The sequence below is a fragment of the Egretta garzetta genome, unplaced genomic scaffold (genome assembly GCF_000687185.1).
Source record: "Egretta garzetta isolate BGI_Z169 unplaced genomic scaffold, ASM68718v1 scaffold87, whole genome shotgun sequence".
Lineage (NCBI taxonomy): Eukaryota > Metazoa > Chordata > Aves > Pelecaniformes > Ardeidae > Egretta > Egretta garzetta.
The window spans coordinates 3,332,213-3,345,916 of record NW_009260286.1 but is presented as its reverse complement, the minus strand read 5'-3'; the positions used below and the strand labels follow the sequence as shown (position 1 = coordinate 3,345,916).

At 36.6% G+C, this 13,704-nt stretch overlaps 1 protein-coding gene across 12 annotated transcripts in view; it reads left to right on the top strand.

Annotated features, from left to right (window-relative positions):
- The window catches only part of PUM2 (pumilio RNA binding family member 2), a 59,538-nt gene that overhangs the window by 16,058 nt on the left and 29,776 nt on the right, over positions 1 to 13,704 (top strand). For 9 of the 12 annotated variants that reach the window (XM_035897932.1, XM_035897929.1, XM_035897930.1 and 6 more), the window contains 8 exons: positions 2,440 to 2,545; positions 2,834 to 3,021; positions 3,666 to 3,838; positions 7,127 to 7,397; positions 7,680 to 7,773; positions 9,702 to 9,827; positions 11,004 to 11,143; positions 12,818 to 12,956. In XM_035897932.1, the coding sequence (XP_035753825.1) occupies positions 2,842 to 3,021; positions 3,666 to 3,838; positions 7,127 to 7,397; positions 7,680 to 7,773; positions 9,702 to 9,827; positions 11,004 to 11,143; positions 12,818 to 12,956 (1,123 nt within the window). In that variant the 5' untranslated portion in view covers positions 2,440 to 2,545; positions 2,834 to 2,841. The remainder of the gene's footprint in view (positions 1 to 2,439; positions 2,546 to 2,833; positions 3,022 to 3,665; positions 3,839 to 7,126; positions 7,398 to 7,679; positions 7,774 to 9,701; positions 9,828 to 11,003; positions 11,144 to 12,817; positions 12,957 to 13,704) is intronic. The other 3 variants (XM_035897926.1, XM_009642532.2, XM_035897931.1) reach the window with 2 other exon arrangements.

Here is a 13,704-nt window from a genome sequence, read left to right as displayed (position 1 = left end):
TTCAATAGGATACAGTTTAAATTTAGCCTCTTGAGGTAGAGATGATGCATCATGTTTTGTGTTAAAGGTATTCTGTATTCTTTGTGTACCAGAGTACATGAAGACCTCAAGCAGTTGAGTATATCTGTTTGGCATTTGAGAGTATGTAATTAAAAAACAAAGCAAACAAACAAAAAAAACCCAACCCAAAAAAACCCCCAACAATAAACCAAAGCAAGCCTAAAAAAACCCCAAACAACAAGAAAATCCCCCCAAAACAACCTATACTTTGCAGTGAGGATTACTGCTGCTTTCTACCTGTGGACAGTGGTTTTCCTCTGATAGAAATCCTGTGAATGAACTTTGAAGTCAAAAGCAGTATTGCAGTGTGTTCTGCTCTAAATTTGCATATTGTTCTCAATACTGTGTTCCCTGAACACCTGTCTGATAGTGGAATTTACTAATTTCAGGGTAAGCATGCTTATTTTATGACACCCAAGATGCTACTTTTATCCTGACGAGGTTGTGTTAGATTGTGATGCCTTCACTTTTGTGTTTCTCATAGCTCTCATCTCAGCTGGACGCATATTTGAACTTGTCTTAGTCTGCATTTAAAATGTGATTCTCTTTCTCAAAACCAAGGTTTCATAGATGTCATGAAATGCTTGCTTTCTCTTCTACCAGTATGCTACAAAAAGAAAAATAAGTAGTATTGCAAGCTTTTTACAGTATAAAGCTAAAAAGGATGAGTAGATTGCATAGGCTGATCTGCAGTGTGTAGTCTTTTGCTTTTAGTTGAACCACAGTTGTTAAGGTTCCATTAATCCATTTCTCTGTCCTCTGATGGCTAACTTCATCCCTTACATTCAGGGTAAACATAATATCCTGGTGCTCCTGACGTATGCTTGAGTGACACCTGGTGATGATTATCCCATGCGCTGAGAAAGTGGGCATCTCTGTCAGGGCAGGTCGTAACAGTGTAATACTCTTGCAAGCATAATCGTCTCCCATAGCTGCTTTGAGCTTTGGCTGTTTATCATCCTCCACCACGAGTCCTTCTGCATTACTGAATTTGTGTGTGGAACCCAGGGATTTCAGTAGGTTAGTTAGTCAGAATGCTTTGTTACTGGTGAGAGCTCTGGGCAGCACAGAAAAACAGCAATCAGCAATCCTTAAGTTACTCCAGAGGAGCTCACATCACCTCTGTTTCAATGTTAATAGTGGCCTGTAAATGGCAGTCTTATCCTCTTCTTTAAGCTGTTTTCATGAGCTCTTTCAATGCTACATTAAGAAATACCTAAGAAAATACTGTTATTAATAGCTTCATGTTAAGTGGCTGTGAAGTTCAGAAGGGTTTTTTAGTCACTGAAGTAGTAGGGGGGAATCAAAGCTCCAGAACGTACTCATTTATTGCAAACAAAGCTTTATCAGATTACATTTGTTTTTTCTAAATTCAGAAAAATATGAAGTTTTAAATTGAAATTAAATTTTACAAAATTTGATGGATCACAATACTGTCTTCGGAGCTCTTCCCTCTTTTTTTTTTTTTTTTTTTTTTTTTTGGCTAGTTGTTCCCATTGTGGTTTCAGTTGATGGACCCTGTAAGGTACATAATATATAGTCTGAGAATACAGGTTTTTTTAATTACAAGAGAAAATGTGCTATGCAGAGTACTGCTGCTGATGGGAAGAGTTAGAGGAACAAAGTAAAAGTAGTAAAATAAAAGTGAAAAGAATGCTGACATTTGAGGTATTTTTGTTTGTGCGGTGCTTCTGTCATGTTGCACTAAGTCTTCTGCACTCAAAGGCAGTACAAGAAGTGACACTGATCTAACCTGAAACATTCTGCTTTAGAAGTAGTAATGAAAAAAATAATCATACAGCTAAATGAAATTGTTGGTATGTGGAACTTCAAATTTGAATGCCACAGATTTGTAACCCGCAGATCCCTGTGGTCTAAAGGAGCTGACTTGCCCCCATGTCTGTTACTCGATTTCTAACATTTGGAACATGATGCACTTCTAAGTGAACAGAACTTTACAATGAGCTGCTGCTGTTTCTGGTGATCATGATGGCATTAGTTAAAGGCCAGGCTTTTGAGCCAGCGTGGAAAGGCGGCAGCGTTAGTTAAAGTTTCTGAGGGGATTGACTTGGTTTAACACAGGGATTAATTTGATTAGCTTTTTTCACAGCTGCGTCTGTATTCTGTATCTCTCCCTTGTAACTTCAGAATGTCAGTCTTGTTGGGGTCACTTGAGCAATTTCTTTATACAGCATCACCTTCAGTAACAGAACATGACTTACAAGTATTTATAATTATTCCTCGGCAACGCATGCTTCCTTATGTAAAGATGACTTTGGTATTTAAAATTAAATACTTGCATATCCTCTTAATAGTATTGCTGGTTTTTGCCTATTTATAAGCATATTTTAAATAAAACCATTTTCTCTTTCGGAACAGCTTTTACCTGCCAAAAAGTTTTGGGAACCTGATGATTCAGCAAAAGATGGACAAAAAGGGATATTTCTTGGTGATGAGTGGAGAGAGACTGCATGGGGAACTCCTCGTAAGTGGTTGATGTATAGGTGTTGAAAAATCAGTCATGTTTACTAAATGTTATTTCAAAGTAAATCAGTATTATAAATGTTAATTGTGTATTAAATTTTATTTTCCTTTAATTGTAATTGTGGAAATGTATACTGCACAATAACAACTTTTTGAAACTGACTCTGACTTTTTTTTACTAATTGAATTTTGGTCTTGTTTAATACTGCCTCTGTAATGAAATGTAAAAACCATACAAGTTGTATTTAAAAAAATACAATAGTTTTATTTATTTGTTTGTTTTTAACAGACCATTCTATGTCCCAACCTATTATGGTACAGAGAAAGCCTGGACAGGGTTTTCATGGAAACAGTGAAGTAAATGCTGTATTGTCTCCACGATCAGAAAGTGGTGGCCTTGGAGTGAGCATGGTAGAATATGTGTTAAGTTCCTCTCCAGCTGATAAATTGGATTCCCGGTTTAGGAAAGGAGCTTTTGTAAGTAATGCAGTGTGTTAAGCTTGCCTGGTTACCTACTATGGTCTTACCGTCTTATATGGTTGTATTTTCTACTCTTATTTGTCCATTTTCCTTTTTTAACTCTTTTCTTTAGAAAGAAGTGTGTAGTTGCTATCTGTCTGTCTTCCTTGGTTGGAGGGGGCAGAAGAGGGAAGTGGTTTGGGAATCTTGACTAAATAGCTGTCTTTAAAAAAAGTACTTTCCTAACACCTTTAAATAAAGGTAGGAAAAAGATTGCAAATAGCTTTATTTAAAATGAGTGATGGGCTTTATTCTAGATCTTCCTATTCTATGTTTTCATTTGGGTTTGTTTTGTAATAGATATTTTAACTGTATAAGATAAAGTTTATCTAATCTGATGTGTTACTGCTTTAACAGCACCGCTATAGTTAAGGTTGAGTTAGCTCTTCCATTATAAATCTTGGCATTCCTTTTCACATTTTGGCAGTTATTAATTGCATGTGGTTGAAACTTGATGACCAAGTTACCCACCAAATGCAATTTCATTGAAAACAAACTGTTTGTATTGTTTACGTGCACTGTAGTGTAGAATTAGGTCACCTTGTGGTGCTCCTATTGTGTTCTGTTCAATATTCAGAATCAAACAGATTCTTTTTCCTCAGGGCACTAGAGATGCTGAAACAGATGGACCTGAGAAAGGAGATCAGAAAGGCAAGGCTTCTCCATTTGAGGAGGACAAAAACAGAGATCTTAAACAAGGAGATGATGAGGATGTTACTAAAATAAATGGCAGAGGTTTGCCAAATGGAATGGATGCCGATTGCAAAGATTTTAAGTAAGCTTTTAACTGTTTCTCAAGAAGACGAGCATGTCTCTTAAAGGCATTATTACAGTTCTGGTTTGTGTGTCAGCTTTAAACATTACCCAGCTGCAGACTGATTCTTCCTACCTCACGTCCTCCCCTTCCCACTGTGCCACATGTTTCTTAGGATGTCATTAATGTGTGTGTCACTTCTCATGAGACAAATTCATCTTAATATAGTAATTATTCAAAGTAAATGGGTACCTTCAAAATGTGCTGAATTAAAGAGGAATGAAAACTTAACCATTTTAATTTCAAACTAAATTCCTTTCTCTCTCTGCTTCTTTTTAATACTCTAACTTTTGCATCTGACTGTTGTTGTAGAGAGTAAGTCCTACAGAACTTTAATTTTCCTTCTAATTTTACTAGCGGATACCACAGCCTAACACAATTACTTCCCCACAAGTCTTTAGAGAAACCATTTATTTGACTAAGGAGAAACAATGTATTTCCCTATTCACATAGTTAAATGTCACCTATTCACAGTATAGAATGGGGGTGTGGTTTGGTTGTTTTCTTAGGGGAAAAAAAAAAATTGGACCAAGTTTAAGTTTTTGAACTGTGAACTCCTATATGACAGCACAGCCAGCCTGTTTTTTCCTAATACTAAACTGTATTTTAAATTAGGTATTTTTAAAGGAATAATATTTGGTTTTAAATGACTGTGATGCATTTGTAACTGTCATACAGAAGAATTAACAAGATCAAAAAACTAGAGGGCTGCTCATAAATTTGTATTAATGTGATGAACATGACCAAATTGCTGTGGTTTCATTAGTTCATAATTGAACTAGTATATTAAAATGCATGTTTGAATCCCATATGTAAGTATTTCCTGCCCTTTAAAAAAATAGGTTTACCTGAAGGCTAAGGAGGGTTTCTTCAAGTCTGTTTTTCAAGACTTATTATTGAAAAGAATATAATATCAAGCATATTGGAGAGCTCAAATTAGCTCCTTTTGGATGCATGCTACAATTTGCATACAAAGTTGTCTTCAATATTATATGTAGAAAATGCAGAATAAGTTTTGTCCTGCTTTTCTTTATCAGTATCTATTTCAATTTTGAAATAGTTGCTTGCAAAGTACCTTTTGTATTATTTAAAGAGAGAAATTATAAAAAAAATAAACAAGTGCAAAAAAGCATCCAAAGCCAGTAAACCTCTCAAGAAAAATTAAGGCCATCTAATTTAAATGGGCCATATAAAGTGGTGGTATAAAGCCCTCCAAACAGAGGTTTATAATTGAAGTATTGACACAACTTTAACTATAGCAACAGAACAGCACCAATACAGGGAGCAACCTATGTTAGGTAAACATAAGTATTAACAAAGAAACTTTGTCCTGTCCTCCTCCTTGTATTCTTATTGTACTTACAGCATTTTTAAACTAAAATATGTACTGAAATAACTGCCTCTTTATCCTTTTGTTCTTCACTTTGTTGATGCTGTATGTCACTTGGGAAGAATAAGGAATATTAAATGGCTTTGAACTCAAGTTTTGTATGTTGAACAAGACATGGTTGCTAGCTAGGATACTTAGGTGATAGTCAGTATGTTATAGACGATCATCATGAGGTTGGTTGTTACATTAAAAAAAAAAAAAATCTAGTGTAACTGCTTTATCTTTGAAGTATCTTGTCCATAGTAGTAGATCATACAGTGTTGTTGAATACACTCACTAAAAGACTGCTTTCTAGCTATACAGTCTTTAGAGTTGCTGTCAGCAAATGCATAAGTACTAACATTTCTTTGCATTAATCCTGTGCTTTGGAGCCCTGAAGAAGGGGAAAAACAGGTAGTACTAAGGCTGTGTCTCTATCCTGGAATTTGCAGTATACCGTACTGGTCTGGCAGTGTACTGCTGGCCTAAATGTAGTTTCATCCTGCAAGATGGCATTTTGTATTTGAGCCCAATTTTCACAAATAAAGCAAGCTTAACTGGAAGTTGTGTTTCCTGAGAAACAATATGTAATTATGAAGTTCTGCCCACACAATAATGCTGTTAAGGGATCACAGATTCTCTCACACAGCTCCTTCCTAGAAGTTGACTGAAATTCTTGGCAGTAAAAATTGGTAGTCTAAACAACGTGGCCTGACACAGAAGGTGGGGTCCCGCTCCAAATTAAGGTACCCTGAATCTAATCAAATACAGTGTTGAGAATTGGTTTAGGATGTGAATCTGTTGACATGTCACTTCAGGTGTTTGCCTGTAGGTGTTTATAGGTGCACAGAGATTCTCCGTGTAGTCAGTGGGGATGTAGTCAATACAGCCGGTGGAGATGAGGGAACAATTCAGCTTTTACCCTAAAGTAAACAGCTAGTGACCAGTGAGTTGCTGTCTAGGCTCTGTCAGTGGTATTGACTAGATTTTCATCCCCTCTGATGGGAATTTAAACACTAGCGCACCTAGACATGTGTACGTGTAGCTATCTACATCTCAATTGTCACCAGCCCTTCATTTTTGGAAACTGAACTTTCAGGGATTTGGCATAGTAAATGATTTTCAGCTCCATATTTCTGTCTTACTGTCAACAGGAATCAAACACCTACGTTTTGCTTCATCCTAAAGATTGTCTTCTGGAACAACACGCTATATTTATTCTTAGGGAAACTGAGATGGAATCAATGGGATTATATATTATTTTTTTTTCCCCCCTGACCAATCATCTGGTGTAGTGTAGTCTGTTAAATTACTTTCTAGAAAACAAAATATTTTATCAAATGCTAAATGAGGTGTACTTAAGGTAGAAAATGTATTGTTTGCTTTTGAGATGGAAAAGATACTTGCTATATCGTATGTTTGTCTCTTCCAGTTGAAGTTTTATTGTCTCTTTCTCTCCTTTGGCATGTGATGCACTTAGCAATTTCTTTTTTTTTTTTTACTTCTTCAATACATTTTCTAATAACTCCTGTCGCTTCCAAAATGCAATAAAGAGCCATCCCAAAAGTTACAGGTGACCACAGTTCACTCTATTTCACTCAAAAGAGCCTCAAAGATTAGTTTGTTTTTCTCACAGTGATTTGAAGAACTGTATAGTCTCAAAGTTTAAAAAAAATAAATAAAATTATGCTTTGAAATGAAGTGTGTCCTTTATCTTGAACCATCAATGCATGCTGGTTAAAATTGTTAAAATCAGTCTGTTGTTTCCCTTTGTAAAGTCTCTGAGTTCAGAGATCTTTTTTAAAATAGAAATTCTGTACTGTGTCCATGGACAGCTTTATTTAAGACTGAAGAGTCTATTTTGAATTTCTTCTAAACAGTCGTACCCCTGGAAGTCGACAAGCCTCCCCAACAGAAGTAGCTGAACGCTTGGGCCCCAATCCCAGCACCACAGAAGGATTAGGTCCTCTTCCCAATCCTACAGCCCACAAGCCTCTGGTAGAAGAATTTTCAAATCCAGAAAACCAGAATCTAGATGCCATGGAACAAGTTGGTCTTGATTCTCTACAGTTTGACTATCCTGGCAATCAGGTACAAATGGACTCTTCAGGAGCTACTGTAGGACTCTTTGACTACAATTCTCAGCAGCAGGTTAGTACTGGAGTTGAAATCGTGCAAAATTGGTCCTTTAAGTTGTGCATTATCCTCTTTGATAATCAGCCATTACATTACATGCGTGTCATTTTGTTCTGTGACTTCATCAAAGGCAAATACATGTGTATTTAATCTAGGAGGATATTGGTGCCTAATTTTCTAGTTTAGTAACTTACTAGGATAGAAGCTTGGTTTAAAATCTTTTTTGTAAATAAATGCCAGTATATTACAGTCCTGACTTTTCAAAACTGAAATGAGTCTTTATTTCTTTTCCAATAGCTTTTCCAGAGGACTAATGCTCTGACTGTTCAACAGTTAACAGCAGCCCAGCAGCAGCAATACGCACTGGCTGCGGCTCAGCAGCCACACATAGGTGAGGTTTTTGTGAAGTTCAGCAAGCGTCCCTGGCAAAAGTGGGTGTGTTGCTTTGGTAGAATACTGTGGGTAAAACTGAAGGGATTATAATTCAGATAGACACTGATCAATTGGCCCATTTTGGTGGTTTTCCTGAAAATTGCTTAGAATGACTGCATAAGACTGTCCTGTCCTTAGAGAAAGTTTTGTTTTGTAAATTTTGCCTACTTTGAACTGCTGTATACAAAGAAATAAAAATTAATTTTTGCTTTTGTAGCACGATAGTTGATGGGAGGAAAAGTAAAAAAGCTGTTTTGCTATAAATAGTGGTAGAAACTAGCTTTATTTACTAAAATAACAAAAATATGCAATTCTGTTATTCTATTGCAGTTTTAGTATTTTTCATAATCCAGTTAAAAACCATTGTATAGTATGATTTTTGAAATCAAACTTGTGTGTTAATTCATCCTTCCTTGTTGATGGCACCTTTAATACAGATAGCTCTGTATTCTTGTGGGTACCTTTCTTTGTGATGGAATTATTCTTTAGCAAGCCTATTTTTTCTGTCCCTTTAAAGTAATTCAGTGAATTAAACGCATGAAGTTTGTGGTGTGCTGGCAACTGAACAAGGAGGCTGTATTTTGTTGACAACAGTTTTATCTGCTGCTATGGGGTAGCTGTGTGTTTGGGGTGAGGGAGGTTGGAATGCATGTGGAAGCAATTCCTAACTTGAGGAAGGGACCTCCTCAGATTCTCATGCTGTAGGGCAGGTTTAAAGATTCCTGCCCTTCCCAATCTCCACCACTAGGCTCTTGAGGTGTGTGCACCTATCTCCTTCCTCTGCGAGGGGAAAAAAGAGTTGTCAGGATCAGAAGGGCAGACAGAAATAGGAAGCAGCATTTCCAAAGGGATGTGTCCATGAGGTATGGTGACAGTTAAGTTTTTCCACTGGCTTGTTTAGCTGGATTGTGAGGTCTGTTGAGACAGGGGTCAGCAGCCTACAGCTCGGGTTTAAAAGTGGCAGCTCTTTAGTGTTACGTAGCTGACCAATACAGTCCTAAGAGCTGGGAGCACAGCAGATTGAGGCGTTTGTGCCAGTCCAAGTCGTGTCTTCTGCCTGTCTTTGACTTCTGAACTGCAGAGGAGCCCCTACTTTGTACAAAGTGCTGACTGAACAGTCAGCTGTATCTTGCCCCTTTGAAATGAAGCATCTTCTGATATGCATGTTAATAGAAACTTAGCAAGAAGCCTCCTGTTTGGAAGGAGGAACACAGTTTGGTGTGCCGTGCTTGCTGGGCTAGTTGCTGCCTCAGTGTGGGAGAAGGCACAGGAACCTGACTGATGGGGGAAACTCTGGGTAGCAGTGCTTTGTTTGATGACTCTGAGTTTGTTCTGTTGTCTCCTTGCATTACGATCCTTACTCAGATTTAGATTCTTGAAAGTAAGATTAGCATCTCACAACTGGTTGTTTAAAAGCCAGATAACTGATTTAAACTATCTGATTAGATTTTTTTTCATATTGTCAGTGAAAAGAGATTTGTATCTCTAGCAGGTGATTCATTCTATCTGGCTGATTCACGTAAGACACTAGATGATTTGTCTGTTACAGATTTAGTTGTAAGACTAATGTAACTTCTAGATAAAGTTGAGCAAGGTAAATTCCACTTTGAATAATCCCTTCTGTATAAGGGTGGCTAGATACATAGGAGATAGGTTTCCTTGGAGTCTGTAGATCCAGCAAAACAAAACTCTTGGGCCTTGGGATTAGTAAGAAAGTACTGGTCAGAAGAGATAAATTGTTGATTTCTGTAATGGTGTACCTGCTCTTAGAAACTTCCAAAGTACAAGCAGTTCTGATTTTAACAGATATGCTTTGTGTTTTGATTGGTTTGAATATGGTGCTTGCTAAGTATGTTAGCTATAATTAAACTCTGTTTATTACTGTAGCAGGCGTATTCTCAGCAGGCTTGGCTCCAGCTGCTTTTGTGCCAAACCCATACATTATCAGTGCTGCTCCTCCAGGTACTGACCCATACACTGCAGCTGGATTAGCTGCAGCAGCTACCCTAGCAGGTAACTGAACACTTTCTAGTGTCTGTCTTGGTAATTTTACTGAATGAAATTAGAAAAAAGCTGAAATCCATCCTGTTTATTCTCTGTAAATATATTTCTAGGAAGGAGGGACTTTCAGGAAAAATATTAATTGCCATTTTGAAAAATTTCACTAAAACATAAAGGAATTCAGTTCCTGTTATATATGGATTCTGAGTATTTCTTTCCACTGGACTTATATGCAACAATTAGGCTGCTTCTATTCTAAAAATGTTTATCCTAATAAGGCTTCATCTGACATCAGTAGTATGGATCATTTTCAAAAGACAAGACAGCTTGTATGTTTTTACTCGGTGCATTAATTTTCTAATTCCAGGTTTTCTCATTCCCAGTGAGCATGAGAATAAAGATGGTCTTCAGCATGCTAAAAGGCCCAGACAACAGATAAACCCCAAGCCCAGGAAAATCTCTTAAAAAGTTAAAAAATACCACTGTGAAACAACACGACGGAGTATTCAAGTCCGAGCTAGTGCTCAGACCTGAGCATAACATTTTGAAAAAAAACCCCCTGTATCTCCAGTTGGTGGTTTCACAGGAAAGGTGGTAGAAAGAAGTAAGATATATGTACACAAAATGCCTTATGTGTACAATACAATGATCTAGAGAGCTCATTCTTCTACGGGTTCTTTATCAGTAAACTGGTAGAGGTAAGCATGCCCACTCTGAAGAGTCTGACGTAGTAGTCAAGGGAGGCAGAGGCAGCAGTTGTGTTTATAAGCAAAGGAAGCCTACGGAAAGGAGGAGTAATAGATGATCAAAGTCTCAGTATATCACTGTCAGGAGGATGAATTTGGTTCATTCTGTGATGTTCTGAAATGATCTTTTTCCCAACCATGGAAACTGATTTTGAGTGTTCTTTGGTATACAAGCTTTGATTACTTCAAGTTTTTTCTTTGTCTCCTGGGTCTCACAAGGGTATTTATTTTTTCACAGAGAAGGTATGGTTTGATGTAACTCCTTTTAAATTAACCTGTTTGTGTTCATGTATCATTTTGGCTAATGCGGGAATTAATTTCTTTTTCATACTGATTTCTGTTTTGATATTTAGAAGATAGATCAATGGGGATGCTACAAACAATATAAACAATTATTTTAACTAGCTGCAATAGATGGAATAATCATGTTTTCTGGTTTTAGGTCCTGCTGTGGTTCCGCCTCAGTATTATGGTGTTCCGTGGGGGGTGTATCCAGCCAATTTATTTCAGCAGCAAGCTGCAGCAGCAAATACCACAGCAAATCAGCAAGCGGCTTCACAGGCACAACAGGGACAGCAACCGGTATGTTCTTCATAAAAAGGAGATGTGCATTTAAAGCCTTACCGTAACATTTTCAGTATATAACAATCGGCTTCTAGAAAATTTTACATACCTCAGATGTTGTGTTGTATCGAATAATAAATTCATGTTAACAATTCTCAATTTCCTTACATTACTGATTATCATTGTCTTTAGAAATTCATTTACTGCATATTAAATATTTTGCAGTTCCAATTTTTAAAATAAAAACCATTTAAAATAGTTCCTTTAATCCAGCTTACTGTGCTATTATGTTTATGTCTAGATAATGCTGCCTGTACAGTTACTAAAAAACTATTATAAAGTTAAAAACTAATCTAGAAAGCTAACATAAGGGCATGAAAAGAGATGGTTTAGTAATTTTAGGATATTTTTCTTTTAGGCTTTAAAATTAATCTGTGTTTTTATCAATTAGCTGGAAAATGGAATGTTACACGTTTTTCTTTGTCTCTTTAAAAAGTAGGGAAATAAAGGTGTTATCAGTAGTTTTGTTGCTTCATGGGGAAGAAGGATTGCCCTGCATATTTTTTTGTGACAGAATAATTGTATTACATCACCACCATGTGCCATATGTTATTTTTACCTGGTAAATAGAATAAAAAAGTGTTAACAAGAACTTGCTGAAATTTCCATTTTTTTAAGTAACTTTAAAAAATTGCTAATTTTCTATAGTTACTCTGGATGTGTTTTTAAAACAGTTGTATGATCTTTCAGTATAAACAAATGGCTTTTTTTTTCCACAAAGGAAAACCACGGATCTTACAATGAACTTATGCTTAAATGAATGTAAATATTTTTTTACTAGCAATATGGTTAATTTCGATGCTGTTCTTATAAATTTAAGACTTTGAGTTACCATGAAGTTCCAGAGTAGCTTCATCACTGTTTTCATATTCAAGTGGATCTTTCCTCCTACTGATTGCTGTTATCAGCGCATTGATAACTGAATGTATATCATCTCTCCAGTGGTTTTTTTTTTTCTTTCTCTATAAAATTAATGCCCAATTCATGCAAATCACGTCAGATGTTTTGTGGGGATATAGTGTAAATTGTATTTCCCTCTTATTTTGGACCTGGAAAAAATTATTTTTAACCAGGAGGAATAGAGTAGTTGCAAGAATTTATATTGCTTTTCAGTCAGATTCCCAAAGATATGCTGTCAGAACATAATAAAATCAGCCTGTGTTGCACAGTGATGGAGTATTATGTGAATTCTTAAAACTTAGTGGGTGCATTTTTTACAGCACTGTTGGCAGGGTGGTGTTAATTATTTAGATGAGTTACTACAAGCTCTGAAGTATTCAGACTTCCATCATTCTCCTGAAAACAATGCAAACAAATGCATTTATCAGGGAAGGACAGGTGTTCAGTTAATAAATAATGCAGATCATAAATATATCACTCTTACAGATACATGAGTTCCGCTGTCCAGAGCAGGGCAGGTATTGTATTGCCACATTTGTCAGCAAAATAGTTTATGCCTTTTATTCTTGAATGTGTATATTCTTGAAACCAATAAGGTGGAGTATTCCTAAAATGACATTCAGGCTAAATGGCACCAAATATGCAAAGCAACTGTTCTAGACCTTTTTTAGCATATAACGGGCTTGCTTTCTTACCTTTTTAAGGAAAGGGTGTCGCATTGGTCTTTTCCAGGTTCTGCGTGCTGGAGCAACTCAGCGCCCTCTTACTCCCAATCAGGGTCAGCAAGGGCAGCAGGCAGAGTCACTTGCAGCAGCTGCAGCAGCAAATCCAGCTTTGGCTTTTGGTCAAGGTCTTGCTACAGGCGTGCCAGGTATGTATGTTATCAGTGGATTAAGAGAATCACTAAAAATTAAAATGCTGGTGTTATTAGATGCCAGATTGACTATCAAAGTCCTGCTATGTTTATAATAAGCTGCTTAGAATTGAGTTTTATACAGTTTTACATTGTTAAGTTGGATTAAAACACTGGCACGGAATTCCTAGAGCACAAGAAATTCCTCTAGCATTTTTTATTTCGATCATTTTCTCTGTATTTGTTGTTACAAATGTATGCACAGGAATATTGTAGATTTTTGCAGGGTAATTTCACATATAATGGAACAGTTCCTGCCTTAAAAGGTTATGAGTTGTCTGAATGCCACAGGAAGTATTAATTTGTCTTTCTGAAGTAATTTTTCACTTGTGGCATATAATATTAAAATCTAAAATTCAGAATCCACATTAGGAAGTTTAAAAGAAAATTACTGCTTAATTATCTCTGAAGATCGCAATATGCTTGAAACAGGAGCACTCCAAAGCTTGGAGCCTCACGTCCTTTTAGCATGCATGACATCAGACTTAACCATGGAATGGCTATTTGAAGTCTCAGTACATCAATGCACAATGTATTAACTTGAAGTTCAGCATCGCTTTTAGGTGATGGTGCAATTTTAGGTTTGGTACAGTTACCTGAGCAAGAAATTTAAGGGTACTTGGCCATTCTTCAGTACAAAACTTAAGATTTCACATAGTTAAGTTAGATAACATTGATGGTAGCTGCAAATGCATTTGATTTGTAC